This window comes from Trachypithecus francoisi, unplaced genomic scaffold (assembly GCF_009764315.1).
Source record: "Trachypithecus francoisi isolate TF-2019V2 unplaced genomic scaffold, Tfra_2.0 Lachesis_group16, whole genome shotgun sequence".
Classification (NCBI taxonomy): Eukaryota; Metazoa; Chordata; class Mammalia; order Primates; family Cercopithecidae; genus Trachypithecus; species Trachypithecus francoisi.
Genome location: NW_022681461.1, coordinates 35,585,885 through 35,602,750, shown reverse-complemented (window position 1 = coordinate 35,602,750; position 16,866 = coordinate 35,585,885). Strand labels below are relative to the sequence as shown.

The 16,866-nt window shown below is 37.9% G+C and overlaps 1 protein-coding gene across 12 annotated transcripts in view; it reads left to right on the top strand.

Moving 5' to 3' along the window:
• Positions 1 to 16,866, top strand: part of KIAA2026 (KIAA2026 ortholog) — a 117,047-nt gene that overhangs the window by 2,490 nt on the left and 97,691 nt on the right. Inside the window, exon 1 of one of the 12 annotated variants that reach the window (XM_033237278.1) lies at positions 5,626 to 5,813. The exons of 10 other annotated variants lie outside the window; for them this stretch is intronic. In XM_033237278.1, the coding sequence (XP_033093169.1) occupies positions 5,776 to 5,813 (38 nt within the window). In that variant the 5' untranslated portion in view covers positions 5,626 to 5,775. Of the gene's footprint in view, positions 1 to 5,625; positions 5,814 to 15,851; positions 15,937 to 16,866 lie in introns of those variants that run through there. One more of the 12 variants, XM_033237279.1, reaches the window with a different exon arrangement.

The following is a 16,866-nucleotide window of genomic DNA, read 5'->3' as shown; positions in this document are numbered from 1 at the left end:
TGCTATTTTCCAGACTAACTGATTTTTTTCACCAAAAACAGTTAACATAGTGCCTGTCTTCGTTAAGGGAACTCTCTTTTTTTTTTTTTTTTTTTGAGACGGAGTTTCGCTGTGTCGCCCAGGCTGGAGTGCAGTGGCGCGATCTCGGCTCACTGCAAGCTCCGCCTCCTGGGTTCCCGCCATTCTCCCGCCTCAGCCTCCGAGTAGCTGGGACTACAGGCGCCCGCCACCTCGCCCGGCTAGTTTTTTGTATTTTTAGTAGAGACGGGGTTTCACCGTGTTAGCCAGGAGGGTCTCGATCTCCTGACCTCGTGATCCACCCGCCTCGGCCTCCCAAAGTGCTGGGATTACAGGCTTGAGCCACCGCGCCCGGCAAGGGAACTCTCTTTAAGGAAACTCTTCTTAGGCCAGGCGCGGTGGCTCAAGCCCGTAATCCCAGCACTTTGGGAGGCCGAGACGGGCGGATCACGAGGTCAGGAGATCGAGACCATCCTGGCTAACACGGTGAAACCCCGTCTCTACTAAAAAATACAACAAAAAGCTAGCCAGGCTAGGTGGCGGCGCCTGTAGTCCCAGCTACCCGGGAGGCTGAGGCAGGAGAATGGTGTAAATCTGGGAGGCGGAGCTTGCAGTGAGCTGAGATCTGGCCACAGCACTCCAGCCTGGGTGACAGAGCGAGACTCCGTCTCAAAAAAACAAAAGGAAACTCTTCTTGAATCCTTTCATAGAGTAGGATTATTTAGTAATAGGATAATTATTCACATATTTGCTTTGTAAATTACTTTTAATACTTTAGTAATTTTATATTTCTGTAGTATGTTACCCTTGTCGCCACAGTGCGTTGTTGCTGTGACTCATATAAAAAACAATCTATTCACGTTATTATTTGAAGTTATAAAGTGTCCTTCTGATTGGTGTCACAATATTTTAGACCCGGAAGAACCTTAGAGTTCATCTAATTTATCAGATGTGGGAATAGGGATTTAGAATGAGGCAAGAGAATGACTGAATGAAAGTGCTAAGAGATAACATGTGGGTTTGAATTACTGGTGTTTTCAAAAGCTGTGTGTGTAATAAATATTTATTTTTTTCTTTTCTTTTCTGTGAGTCTCGCTCTGTCACCCAGGCTGGAGTCCTGTGGCGCGATCGCAGCTTGCTGCAACCTCTCCCTCCTGGGTTCAAGCAATGCTCCTGCCTCAGCTTCCAGAGTAGCTGGGATCAGCTGTCACCGCGCCCGGCTAATTTTCATATTTTTGGTAGAGATGGGGTTTCACCATGTTGGCTAGGCTGGTCTGGAGCTCCTAACCTCAGGTGATCCGCCCACCTCCGCCTCCTTTCAAAGTGCTGGGATTACAGGCCCTAGCCACCACGCTAGGCCAACATTCCTTAGTCTTACAAAAGAGCAGACTAAGAAACTAATTTTTCCTAGAACTTTATTTGTTTGTAGTTTCCAGAAATACTTATGCTGTTTCATGCCTGTAGTTCAGCATTCTGGAATGCCTCAGTTAAACCTTCCAAAAAAGTTCAGTAGTAATATTCAACTCCTTCAAGAATCAATTTAAATATAAACATCTCTACGATAGACTAGTCTCTTTCTTCTTTTCCTTACTCTCCTTTTCTTTCTCTTATTTCCTTAAATAAAGTTTCCTAGAAACTTTATTTACCTAGAAATAAAGGTAAATTTCTAAATGCTTAGAATCATCATTCTCAGCCGGGCGTGGTGGCTGAAGCCTGTAATCCCAGCACTTTGGGAGGCCGAGACGGGTGGATCACGAGGTCAGGAGATCGAGACCATCCTGGCTAACACGGTGAAACCCCGTCTCTACTAAAAATACAAAAAACTAGCCGGGCGAGGTGGCGGGCGCCTGTAGTCCCAGCTACTCTGGAGGCTGAGGCAGGAGAATGGCGTGAACCCGGGAGGCGGAGCTTGCAGTGAGCTGAGATCCGGCCACTGCACTCCAGCCCGGGCGACAGAGCAAGACTCCGTCTCAAAAAAAAAAAAAAGAGTCATCATTCTCAATGGTTAATGCTCAGAATACTTATATTCCCATGTGATCTAATAGTATGCATATTTAGAAATTAAACTTACAACATTTTATAGTTTATAAATGTAATGTACTTCTGACATTCCTTAGGCCAATAGAGAGAAAATTCTTGCTATTTTAGTAGCAAAAAATAGTATCATGACCTCAAATAGTTAATTAAAGTTGGAGTCCTTCACTTTTTTGTATTTGATGTATGCAAACACATCAGGTTTGCAAGACCACACTTGTGGATACTGGGACATCAGTTCTTCTAGCCTAAAATCTGAGTCATTACTAACTGCTTCCAATGGGCACAACTTTGAGAAAAGCGTGGGTCACAGCTGTTTGGAATGCAACTAAGATATATAGATGTTTCAAAACAATATTCTATAGAGTGTTCACGGGAGTATGATTTTCAGCACATAGATGACTCAGATATCTTATTTGTAAATATCTCAAAGTGGTATATGGTATTTTAGAAATGAAACCAATGAATCACTTAGATATTATTTAAATTTTCTGTCTTCTGGAATATGTTTGTAAGACACTAAAGGAACTTATTTTCAAAGTGTAAAGAGAGTTTATTTATTTATTTATTTATTTTTTTTTTTGAGACGGAGTCTTGCTCTGCCGCCCAGGCTGGAGTGCAGTGGCCGGCTCTCAGCTCACTGCAAGCTCCGCCTCCCGGGTTCACGCCATTCTCCTGTCTCAGCCTCCCGAGTAGCTGGGACTACAGGTGCTCGCCTCCTCGCCCGGCTAGTTTTTTGTATTTTTTAGTAGAGACGGGGTTTCACCATATTAGCCAGGATGGTCTCGATCTCCTGACCTCGTGATCCGCCCGTCTCGGCCTCCCAAAGTGCTGGGATTACAGGCTTGAGCCACCGCGCCCGGCCTGTAAAGAGAGTTTAAAGCTGTTCCATATACTGCTGAGCTTTCTAGTGAGCAATAAATGAGGTACATTAGGTGAAGAAGATACCACATTCTCATTAGAGAACAGCCCAATAGCATTAGTACCCTGGACATAGCATTTACCTTTTTTTTTCTTTTTTTAGACAGAGTCTTGCTCTGTCACCCAGGCTGGAGACCAGTGGTGTGATCTGGGCTCATTGCAACCTCTGCCTCCCAGGTTCAAGTGATTCTCTTGCCTCAGCCTTCTGAGTAGCTGGGATTACAGGCCAGTGCCGCCACACCCAGCTAATTATTGTGTTTTTAGTAGAGAAGGGGTTTCACCATGTTGTCCAGGCCGGTCTTGAACTCATGACCTCAGTGATCCACCTGCCTTGGCCTCCCAGAATGCTGGGATTACAGGCATGAGCCACCATGCCCGGCAACACAGCATACAACTTGAATCTCAGTTTCCTTATCTGTATAATGAGGGTGTTAGGGTAGAATAATTGTGCAAGTGTTTAAGTATCTGCTAGAATTAGGCATTTATGCCCCTGAGATCAAAAGGTAGGTTCCCTGTCTTTAAGTGGTTTGTAGTTGAGTAGGGAAACAAATACTTAAAAATAATTCTGTAATGGACATAGGAACGAAGTACAAGGGGAATTTAAAGGAAAATGACATAAATCTGAAGCGGAAGGGGTGAATGTGGGGATGACAAGTGAGAGGAGGTAAGGAAAAGGAGAAAGACTAGTCTTATCATAGAGGTGTTTATATTTGAATTGATTCTTGAGGGAGTTAGATATTACTACTGAACTTTTTTTTGTCTTTTTTTTTTTTTTTTTTTTCCTTTTTGTGGAGAACGGGGACTCGCTGTATTACCCAGGCACGTCTCGAACTCCTAGGCTCAAGCTATCCTCCCGCCTCTGCCTCCCTGAGAGCTGGGATTACAGGCGTGAGCCACCGTGCCCGGCACTACTGAACTTTTTAGGAAGGTTTAACTGGGGCATTCCAGAATGCTAAACTACAGGCATGAAACAGCATAGTATTTCTGGAAACTACAAATAATTCTCTGTGCTTCACTGTGGTTTCCAGAGTGGTCTCTGCACCTCAGGAAGTAGACATGATGACCCACTGGGGTGAGAAAAGAAAAATATTAGAACCTAAGTATGTTCTATTATGATTTTATCCTTTTGAAATATCTTTTTGTTTGCTTTTTGTGATGTTTAAAGCAGCAATGCATGTATATAATCTATAATTTATAAATATGATTTTTATATTATCTATATATATTTTCAAGAGAAGTAGGACTAAAATTCAGGTCTGCTCTTTCAGTTTCCAAAAGCTGATTAATTCTCAGAATGAATTCCAAATTGAGCTACTGGTGTGTCTATTGCCTTTTTCAAAGGTGATAACATATTCTGAAAGTCCTAACACAGATTTTTAAATTTTTAGTATTAAAAATACAGTTTTGACCGTGCATTGCTATAGATACTGTTTTCTCTGTTAGACAACATCTCTATTCTCAAGAAAGTTATGTTTTAGAAGGGATCTCATTCATCCCTTTGAGGCAACTGTGAGAAATAACAATTAACATTAGAAACAGGGAGAAGATCATCTAAGTGGAAAGGAATAGGAAATACTTAATAGGAAATTATGAACAGAACTTTAGAAAACGTCAAATATTAGTTTGAATTTTTACATCTTCCAAAATTGATTTTTAAATGATGATATTTTTGAAAACTTTAAGAATATTTTCATGTAGCCTGAAGATGTTTTTTCTGGTTTTGAACGGTTGTCATTAGAAAAGATGCATCACCAGTGACACTAATAGAGCTAAAATTTAAATTTTTAGTTTTGTCATTTAAGATAATATCTTGGCGAAAATAAGCTAGTGTCTTTGTTAAAATTATTCTTGATTTCCATATTGTTACTGTTAAAAAATGGTACATGTATGGGATAAAAAGACTTTCTTAAAATATAGCTGAAGATTATTTGGTTTTGTAATTGCTTTTTAGTTGGCAGAATATTTTTTGGATTGGGGTAAGAGTACAGCATCCTTGCCCAAGTGTGGCAGCTGACGCCTGTAATCCTGGCACTTAGGGAGGCCGAGGCGGGTGGTTCACTTGAGGCCTGGAGTTTGAAACCAGCTTGGCCAACATGATGAAACCCCATTTTTACTTAAAAAAAAAAAAAAAAGTAGCCAGGTGTGGTGGCACACACCTGTAATCCCAGCTACTTGGAAGGCTGAGGCACGAGAATCGCTCAAACCTGGAAGGTGGAGGTTGCAGTGAGCCGAGATGGCGCCGCTGCACTCCAGCCTGGGTGATAGAGTGGAAAAAAAAAAAAAAGTACAATATCCTCATGAAGCCTCAAAAATTTAAAAATAGTGGTTTCCAAGTACAAGTAGTAATCAAATTAAAAATGAATTTTTATTTTAATCCTTTCCTGAGTTAAATTTGAATTCTTACTGGCTTGCTTATGCTCAGTTAAGATCAAAACCTATAAATTAATTGGGAATTTTAACAAGATGTTTATTTCTCCTCAGTAAGTCTAACCCATCCTACCTCCCACTGGATTCTGTAATTTTTTTTTTATATAAATCTTTAAATATTGGGGATCTTTGGTAATAGAATCTGGATTTGCCTCATGTTCAGAACCTATAGAATGTTAGAACTTGATATTCCATGTAGTTCTATTTATTATAGTAGCCATTGTTTTAAAAATAGTGTTATTTCAAGAAGGTTCAGAAAATATTTTTAAGTGCAGTAACAGAGGTATGAAAAAGTTCAATTAACAAGACATTTATTGAACACCCGCTTTGTTCTAGGGTTTGGGGGGCAGTCCCCAGCCCCAACAGGTTTAAGAGATGGTAGGAAGAAACACGTATTACAGGCATAGTAAAAGGTAAAGTATGTTTAAACTGTGAGTCTCAAACTTGTTCCATTGTCAGAACACTTAGAAGTCATGGTACTATTTGCACAGCATCCTGAAATATATTTTTAATTATTATTATTATTTTTTAAATTTTTTATTTTTTGAGACGGAGTCTCGCTCTGTCGCCCAGGCTGGAGTGCAGTGGCCAGATCTCAGCTCACTGCAAGCTCTGCCTCCCGGGTTCCTGCCATTCTCCTGCCTCAGCCTCCCTAGTAGCTGGGACTACAGGCGCCCACCACCTTGCCCGGCTAGTTTTTTTTTGTATTGTTAGTAGAGACGGGGTTTCACTGTGTTAGCCAGGATGGTCTCGATCTCCTGACCTCGTGATCCGCCCGTCTCGGCCTCCCAAAGTGCTGGGATTACAGGCTTGAGCCACCGCGCCCGGCCACTATTTTTAATTATATCATATGATTTTTTTTGCTAGGACATCTAAAAGGTTTAAAATAAATAATGGGAGGGAACCCTTAATTGAAGAGATTCTATATAGTATCTTAGTTTTTTTCCCCCTAAAAAATTGGGAAAACATAATCACTTTTGGATTTTAGGTGATAAATCTTGGTTCAGCTCATGAATGACCACATTCCAAGGAGCATACTTTGAGGATGTGTACTACTGTGATGAGCTATATTATAGTGTGCAGAGGAGGGATAACTATTGGGAGTGGGTAGCTGGGATTAAAAATATTTTATTAGATTTTATTCAAGAGATTATAGTTTTTGAGCTAGGTTTTGAAGAGTGAGTAGAATAATGATAGGTGAAGATGTGTAGTTCATTGAACAATTATTTGAACTGTTATGTGTTAGATAATATGTAAAGCCCTGTAGATACAATGACAAACATGACTTTGTCTCTTCAAGGTGATAGGTAAACAGAAACACATAATTAAAAGTTAGGTGTTTGGGGGCATAATTAAAAGTTAAAGTATGGAGGCAGGAGAGTACAGAGTAGTTTAGGGGAACAGCTTATACCCAGTGGTTAGAGTATAGGATGATAAGGATATGTAGTGGCAGCTAAGTCTAGAAAGATAGTCTGGGGCCAATTATAAAGTACCGTGAATGCTTGCTAGGGAATTTAGAATCTAGGCAGTGTAGATCCATCACAGGTTGCAACTAAGGGAGTAACGTGATGATTTTACTAGTAGTATTTGAGGTTTGAAGGCAGAAGTGAAAGGATAATGAGGGAAGAAAACCGATTAAAAGATTATTGAGTTAATTCCATCAAGAGATAATAAACAGTAAGAATAGAAAGGTGGATGGGGATACAAAAGAGGTAAATGCAACAGGTATCAGTGGTAAATGGCAAACTGTTGAATGTGGAGTGTGAAGGAGCAGATGATGTCCAAAATGAATAGGAGCATTTGAGCCCAGCTGATGGTGATGCTTAGGGAACCTGAGAGGAGGCATTCATTTGAAGATAATCCAGCTGAGAATTTTAAGAGTGCATACGGAACCCAGCATAGTGACAAGGGCTAGAAATGTTTAATTAGAGGGTAACTTGCTGAAGGATGATAAAGAAATAGAGTAAATGAGAATCCTCAGGACAGTCTAGTAAAGGGAGCCAATGGCAGAGCTTTGTGTGAGGATTGAATGTCTTCAAACTGAAAAGAAAAAAGATTAGAGTTATGATTATAATCTGTATAATGTATATTAAAAGCTGAAATGCTTAATTTAGAAAAGGTAGTTAATGAAGCTGAAAAGAATTTATTTTGGAATAAGTAAAAAGGCATTATTTGAAATATGCTGAACTTACAGACTATTTAGAGAGATTGTTCTTCCATTTGAAAATATTAATTTGAGAATGATTTAGAATTAAGACGATAAAGATATCCTAATAGATTCTAATGTATTTTGCCTTATAGTTTGTTTCTCCTTGTATTTGTGCCCTTGTATTTATTTTTATTTCCCAAAGAACACGAGCAGGGAAGAAAAATCATATCTTGGAGAGAAGATGTCATCCCTTTCATGGTTTTATTTTAGCTTTCAGATCATCTTTAGGTTATCTCTGTAAGATGAGAGTTGCCTAGAACAAATCATAGCCATTTTCATTTTCCAGGAACTTGTATAATAATGTGAATCTTAAAATTCATATTAAGTTACCAGAAAATTTTTTTTTAATTGGGAAAGGCTAATAAGCCCCAGTGGTAATATCTATCACCAAATCCTTTGTTATCTTGTCTTCCACCTGAGGCCTATGAATATTCAAGAAATAAGCATACATTACAGTCAGAATATTAAGTAGGTACACTTTGAAAAAAGATTTAGGAAAACCAAGAAAATGTTAATAGTTATTGTTAACTAGAAAGATCCTAAGTATTTTTCATTTTCTTCTTTTAACTTTTCTGTATGTCCTAGGTTTTCTACAATAAGCATATTACTTTTATATTAAAAATGTATTCTATTGAAAGGAAGTTAATATTTACAATTCTGAATAAACCATGTAAGTTAAAAATTGAACACAGACACCATACCCTCCCTTGAGGGATGGACACAGTGTTCAAAAGCATAATAGAAGGTAGTATGTGGTTAATGTGGTAAGACAAGTTCAGTTCATTATTTTTAGCATATATTTACCGTGCTTATTATTTGATAGGCACTATAGGGATATTCAAAGATGGATATGGAAAGACACGAGTGGATGAACTAAGTTGGTGTAGAGGTTATTCCAGGCAACAAGAATAGCATATCTAAAAGTGCAAAGGCAGAAAGAGCTACTGTATGTAGCTAGGGAATGGCCAGTAGTTTAGTTTGGCTAGAGTGTAATTATATATAGAAAAGTAGTGACAGGTGTGACTATGTAGCCAGATCACAGAGGGCCTAATATGCTGTGCTAGTATTAGGGAGTTGTATGAAGAATTTTAAGCTAGGGAATTACAAGGGATGCATAGATGAAATGAATTAGAGAAAGAGAAAACTAGACTCAATTTGATCTTTTCCCATCCCTTAATTTTCAGCTTTGCTTATTCGTGACTTCCAAGTTAAAATAATTGCATTTGACTTTGTTTCTTTTACATTTGATTATATATATAAATGTATCAGGAAAAATTAGTTTTGTATATTGCAGAAATCCTAGAGCAGTGCTAGGAAGAAGAGAAATTTTGCCAAATTGAGATAATATGCTAGATTTACATCTCTAAATAATTTGTTAGACTTAGTTGTTTTGTTTCTTTGAATCATTTCAATCTTCTTTCTGTTCTCAGGGAAAAAATATGTTAAATACAGAATTTTATCAATTTAAGTTAGTCTATCTGCCAAGTTGGTTTTAGCAACTTTGCCAATAACCAAAAAAAGAATTATGGCAAATGTAATTAATAAATTATAAACATATTGACAGTATCAATATGCTTAATTTGACAGTTTTTTAGACACAAATTTGTATTTGTAACAATTTAATACTTAGAAGAACATAATCCTTAAAAAATACAACATTGCTAGTATAAGGTATTTAAAAACTATTAAATATGATAGTATTTCAAGGTATTCCACAGACTACTGACAAGTATGAAAACCATTTATGTTCTTCAGTTTATCTAAATCCTTTGTACAATTCTAGTACGCTAGTGATTTCTACTACTTATTAATTCCAGGCTAGGGAATTTGATTGATAGTAATATTTAAGTCAAAGGTTCTTAGTTATATCCAAGACTTATTTTAAAAGTTTCTTGAGAAGAGTATATAAATTATAGGATAACTGAAATCTCTTAATTTTTTATTAACAATTTAAACCCTTTTTATCTCATCCATGTACATGTATTATTTATTTACATACAAAAAAATTAAATGCAAAGTTTGAATTTGTTATATAGCACTTAATCATCATGCTTGGTTGCTTATGAACAAAAGCTGTAAGGATTGAGAGAAGGGAGTCTTTTCTCCTGAGAGGCAGACAGGAGAGAAAAGGATCATAAAAGATTTCAAGGAATAGATACCTTTAGATACCTGTGGTGGTGGGATTGACAGTATTTGCAATATAGATTATTAACAACTATTATGTGTATACATATTATGGGAGTCTAAAGAAAATAGTTGAATTGTAACTAATATATGTAGACTTTTTAGCAATCCATCGATAAGTGTTTATATTTGTAATAGTTTATTAATTTAAAATGTGTATATCTAGTGGCAATAAAAGAACAGTACAAGAGAAAATCTCCCTCTTTCACCAGTCTCCAGGTCTCCTACTGCTAAGAGGCCAGTCCTACTGTTAATAGTTTCTTTTATCCAGTTGAGTGTCCAATAGCCATCTCAAACTTTAACATGTTCAAAACAGAACTTTTGGTTTTTTTGTTTATTTTTACTAAGTTTAGTCTTAGAGATTTGACCATCCACCAAGTTGCTCTAGCCAAAAAACTAGTATTTTTCATTGATTCTTCCTACTTCTAAAGTATATTTTAAATCTTGCCTATTTCTTTCTACTGTTACCACTTAAGTAAGTGTACTTGACTGTCCTTTACAAAATGTATAGTATGTAACACAGTTTGAACTTATTTATTATGTATTGTGGTTGCTTACTTTTTGTGTATCTTCTTTACTATCCATGTAAGCTCAGAGCAGACAGGAATGTTGCCTGTGTTGTTGCCAAACCTACCCCAGTACCTGTAAGTGCTTAGTTAATATTGAATGAAGGAATGAATGAATGGATGGATGGATCTGCCTGAAATTTGTTTTAGTGAAGAAGTGAGATTGAAATCCAGCTTTATTTTTTTCTCAAATACCCAGTTGTCGCAACATCAACTTTCTCCATTATTTTGAGTTACCATGTTTATAATATGTTATTGGTGTATTTGGATCTATTTTTCTTTATAGTATGTCTCAGGTATATTTGGAGCTTTCTCTGGTATGCTGTTGATCTAACTATTCATCTTCTAATATTAAGCTTTATTATTGTGACTTTAAAATTTATTTTAATATATTTGGTATAGTGAGTCCTCTTCCAAAAAAAAACCCCGTTATTTTCATGAATTTACTTTTCCATTAGATATGTGGCTTTTAAAAAAGTATAGCAGAATCAACATTTGCATCACCAATGTTTTGTTCACTTCGCATGAGAAATATGCAGGAAAACAATAGAAATCACTAGTTTTTGGGGAATAAGAAAGGTATTCTTCTCATTCATGAAGTGAAAGATGAAAAGTTGATAGCATTGCTTATTTTCTGTGGACACTGTAATAGCCACATGCCACATTCTTCTAATTTTAATTATGTCCTTAGCTCTTGCCAAGTCCTATCTCTCTTTGTTAAGACCTGTTATTTCAGGTAGGCAGGTGCCAAGACTTGCTTTAGCTTTCCTGCCTTTCTTCCTTGTGCCATTGTCTGAATCTTAAAGTGTCCTAAATTTATGATCTGCTACTTTAAAGTCTCATCAATGCTTAGGAGATAAATAGAAGAGTTGGCCAGGAAGAGGAAGCCAAGGTATTTACCTGCCTACTTTGCAGACTCATTACATTTTTAGCATCTTCTAGGGAACATTAGCATATCGAGACAGTATGAGAGTTAGTGACCTAGAGAGCTTCTGTTCTGCCTGCATTGAGAACTCCTGAGTGGTTCTCTGTGGTAAGGAATAGCTGTAGCAGTAGTAATACGTTAAGCAGAGCAGCCCTAACTTACTAAAAATGCTTATCAAACTTGTCAAGGTTGATAAGGCACTTTTCAAATACAATTTCTCTGTAAATAAAAACTTTGCATTTGCCTTTGTGCCTTTCCTAAATTCAGAAAAACAGAAGAAATATATTCTAAGCAAAATGATTTTTTAAAAATTAGTTACATGGGTCAGGCATGGTAGCACATGCCTATAATCCCAGCACTTTGAGAGGCCGAGGTGGGCAGATCACCTGAGGTCAGGAGTTTGAGACCAGCCTGGCCAATGTGGTGAGAGACCCTGTGAAACCCCGACTCTGCTAAACATACAAAAATTAGCCAGGCATAGTGGTGTATGCTTGTAATTTTAGCTACTTGGGAGATTGAGGCTTGCTTGAACCCAAGAGACAGAGGTTGCAGTGAGCTGAGATTGTGCCATTGCACTGCTCAATAGCAGTGCAAATAACTATGGATAATTCCTAAAACTATGCTGTAAGATCTTATCTACCTATATGTATTCCTCCGGAGGGGAATAAATATATTTATTTATATATATGTATTTATTTATTTTTGTTGTTTAATGGCTTTACTTACCACTAAGGACTCCTAAATCAGTATCTTGAACCCCCCCGCCTTTAGTTTTAGTTTCGTATTTTTGTCCATAGAACTTTTCCAGTTGGTTGTGCAATTGTTATCTCAAAATGTTAAAAACTGAGTGTATTTCTAACCCAGATCTCCTTTCCAGTTTTCCATTTTTGTTTTTGACTTTCACATTTTTGTCAGTGGTGTTATCATTGTTTCAGCCTGAATATGTCAGTCGTCTTTGAAGTTTATACTTTTTATTCCATATATACAGATTGTTAGGGTGTTTTTTGCTAAATCCCTGTTGCTCAGTAAATATTTTGAAAAATATATTTGAATAATATGAATGAATATTTTTGTCTTTATTTAGTATTCTATCTTCACTCTTTCCTATCTATGTAAAACTGTTCTTTCTGCAAAGTCCAATTCAGGTTCTTAACAAAAGAGTGACCAGATGGTATAGAAAGGTTGACTAAAATAAGAACTGAAAAATATCCTTTATATGTCATAACTGGGAGATCTCTGGGAAGAGGGATTTCAGTGGAGTAGCTCCAAGCAGATGCCACATTATAGATTGAGATGTGAATGAAAGATGAATTGGATCAGCAGTTTAGATGTGACTCGGGGAATAGTGTGTTTTTAATATAAACTTGGACTTGTTTATATGCTAAAGCAACTAACAGGTAGAGAAAGAGAGTTTGAAGATTCAGAAGATAATTAATGAAATACAAATTCTGAAGACCTGTGTAGTGATTCATTTTTCATCAGAGGATTGGAGGCACATTTTTCACTGAAACATAAAGTAAGGATGGGCCTGGATTTAGATAATTTTGGTTTTTGAGAAGCAGGAAGTTAATGGAGCTCTTACTTAAAAACTGCCATTTTCTCTGAAATAAGTTGTGGGCAAAGTCACCTGCAAGGTGATGAAATGAAGCTTTTGAATAATGATAGCATTTGGGCCGGCGTGGTGGCTCATGCCTCTAATCCCAGCAATTTGAGAGGCCAAGGCAGGTGGATCAACTGAGGTTGGGAGTTCGAGACCAGCCTGACTAACATGGAGAAACCCCGTCTTTACTAAAAATACAAAATTACCCGGGCATGACGCATGCCTGTAATCCCAGCTACTCAGGAGGCTGAGGCAGGAGAATCACTTGAACCAGGGAGGCGGATGTTACAGTGAGCTGAGATGGCATCATTGCATTCCAGCCTGGACAATAAGAGTGAAACTCCATCTCACAAAATAAAATAAAATAAAGTGAATAATGATAGCATTTGAAGTTGTTGTTATGGAGAATGAAAGAAGGAATTGACCACCTTCAAAGAAATCATATTAGGTACAGTTGAGCCCAGCTGAGGTTATGGTTAGACAACAGACTACAAGGGGGTTATTTTTTCCTACACTGCTCAGTAGGAGAGGTATAGGATTGAAGGGGCTTTTGACTGAGATGTAAGAGAGAGGCTACGTGCCTGAGACAGAAATATAATTGGTCCAGGGAGATAAGAGAAGAGGTTAGTCATGTATGATGGGTCTCAACTGGTTATCTATGTGAATAGCTAAAAGAAGTTGAATTATGTTACAGCATATGAGAGTCAGACGGGACTGGAGGTCTGAAGGAAGACGAAAAAGAAATTCAGGGGGAATAAGAGTAATGACTGGGAAAGTAGAAGGTAAAGATCAAGTAGAAAGTAAGTTTAATGGTCTTTGATAAATGCTTTTTTGTGGGTATGAAGTCTTCTTTTCCTGAAAATAATTTTGTATATGAGACAGTTTATAGCTGCAGATAAGAGCAGTGCCAAACTTTCATGATCCGGCTTCCCAAGCAGCAAACATTTTCAATATGTACTTTCAATTATGCATATTTATTTATACATCATATGTGAATACTTTACTATTATGTTTTATGTTATAAAACATAAGCTAAACTAGATACTTAAAATGAGAGAGTAAATAAGCATATTTTTAAAAATTTTTAACATTATCGATGGTATAAAAAGTTGTTTTTGGTGAGGGCATTGTGATGCTTCCTTAGTTTTGAGAATCTTGGTTTCATACTTGGCTGTAGAGCTATTTGAAAGACTTGTTTTAAGCTAGGTTTATTTTGATACTTGGTTTCAATGGCTGTTGTAGCACATAGCTTGTAAAGATACATAAATGTAGACAGAAGCTTAGATGGATGATGCTTATCTATCAAATATGCAAAATTTTTTGTCGAAATTCCCCAGTAAAATTTTCTGTCTTTCCTAATTTAGTTAGTTGCTCTTGAAGACTAATACTAATACTAAGGTGTGCTGTGCTGTTAATCTCCATTTGCCCCTCTAAATGCATTTTCCACCCTTGTGCACTGTGCTCTATGCCCCAGAAGGCTGATTTATAAGGATCAAACTGGTATGCCTTGACCTCTGACTTCTGATTGTGTTCAGCCAATAGGAGGGACTGACAGGAGGACTGAGGGGACAGACATATTTATTCCTACAGCTTCCTTTTTGCTGAGTTGCAAGTTGTCAGTAACTGTGCTCCATCATTATGGCCCTCTCCTACAGTCAGTGCTCTCTGGGTTCCAGTAACTATTCACTCTCCTCCCCCTAATGGGCTTAGAGTGGTAAAATAGTTCTCTGCTGTGGCTAGCCCCAAAGTGCTTCACTGACCCTTCCTATTTTCTCTCAACCTTGCCTGCACATTTGTAAATAGTCCCTTCGTTAAACAAACATCACATCTTTTTACATATTATCTATTTCTTGCCAGGACCCTTAGGGCTAAAGTTGCATTTTAATATTTTTAACTGGATAGGTGAACTAAGTGATTGAAACTCTTCATTTAGATTTTTTTTTTTTTTGAAACGGAGTCTCGCAGTGGCGAGGTCTCAGCGCACTGCAACCTCCGCCTCCCAGGTTCCAGCAAGTCTCCTGTCTCAAATTCCCAAGTATCTGGGACTACAGACGTGTGCCACCACGCCCAGCTAATTTTTTTGTTATTAGTAGAGATGGGGTTTCACCATGTTGGCCCAGGCTGGTCTCAAACTCCTGACCTCAGTTGATCCACCACCTTGGCCTCCCAAAGTGCTGGGATTACAGGCGTGAGCCTCCGTGCCCGGCTTCATTTAGAATATATATATATATTTTTGAGACGGAGTTTCGCTCTGTCGCCCAGGCTGGAGTGCAGTGGCCAGATCTCAGCTCACTGCAAGCTCCGCCTCCCGGGTTTACGCCATTCTCCTGCCTCAGCCTCCCGAGTAGCTGGGACTACAGGCGCCCGCCACCTCGCCCAGCTAGTTTTTTGTATTTTTTAGTAGAGATGGGGTTTCACCGTGTTAGCCAGAGATGGTCTCGATCTCCTGACCTCGTGATCCACCCATCTCGGCCTCCCAAAGTGCTGGGATTACGGGCTTGAGCCACCGCGCCCGGCCCATTTAGAATATTTTTAAGCAGATTAGATAACCCCGAGTTTTAAGTGTGCTGATAGAATTTTTATAGGTGACACATGTATATTGTTTCTGATAGCAAAAGAAAATCACATAATGCAAAAGTGTTCAAACATCTATTTTTAGTAGGGGAATAGGTGTCAGTTTGTATATTAACTATAAGTAAAGCTTAGTATCAATTCACTTTCTTGTTAAGACTTATTGTAATAATTTTAAACAGAATCAAGCCTCTGAATTCTGAAATTTGGAATGTATCAACACAGAAAAGACTTTACATCCTTTGTGTTATAAAAAAAGGGGGGGGGAGAGGAAAGAAAGTAAGTGTAAAACTCAGTAAGTAACCATAATTATTTCTTAGTGTTTGCTTATGGATGGCACTGTATTATTATTTTCAAACTATTGTCAGAATGATTTCATGAAATGATTTTCCTAATAGAAAAAAAGCTTGAATTTTGCAATGGGAGAGCTATTTTAGTGCATTTATTTGGCCATTGAATATTTGACAATCCTATTTGGAAGGTAAGTTTTTTTTATGTTATTTTATTCACTGATTAATGGAACTCAAGTAGATAGTAACATGTTTAATCAGGATTCTTTTACTGTGGACAATATAGATGACTGAAATTTTTAAACCTTAATTATATGTGTAAATTTAAAATGGAAAATAGGCTTGTGTTCTTCCAAATACTTTCTATGTGCATATAGATATATAGGGCACAATTTGAAAGCCTGATGGCAGTCATTAACAAAACAAAGTTTGGCCCGGTGCGGTGGCTCAAGCCTGTAATCCCAGCACTTTGGGAGGCCGAGACGGGCGGATCACGAGGTCAGGAGATCGAGACCATCCTGGCTAACACGGTGAAACCTTGTCTCTACTAAAAATACGAAAAACTAGCTGGGCGAGGTGTTGGACGCCTGTAGTCCCAGGAGGCTGAGGCAGGAGAATGGCATGAATCCAGGGGGCAGAGCTTGCAGTGAGCTGAGATCCCCCCACTGCACTCCAGCCTGGGCGACAGAGCAAGACTCCGCCTCAAAAAAAAACAAAAAAAACAAAAAACACAAAGTTTCTATCCTCCTGGAGCTTTAATTCTGTTAGATGGATAATTACCAAATAAATAGTAATTATATAATGCAATGTAGTGATAAGTGACATGAAGAAAAAGAAACTAGTATAAGAATAGAGAGTGATAGGGTATCTTTTATTAAATAATGTAGTTAGGGCAGGTCTTTCGGATGTTGTGGCATTTGGACAGAGACTTGAATGAAGTGATAGAGTGTAGCCATATGAGTATCTAGAGAGTGTCTTAAAGGAGAGAGATCAAGTGCAAAGATGCGTGGAAGCAGATGTGTTGGTATGGCTGAGAATAAAATGGAGAATTTTGTGGCTGGCATACAAAGAGCTAAGATTAGAGTGGCAGAAAATTAGGCCTGGAGAGGCAGGTGAAGGCC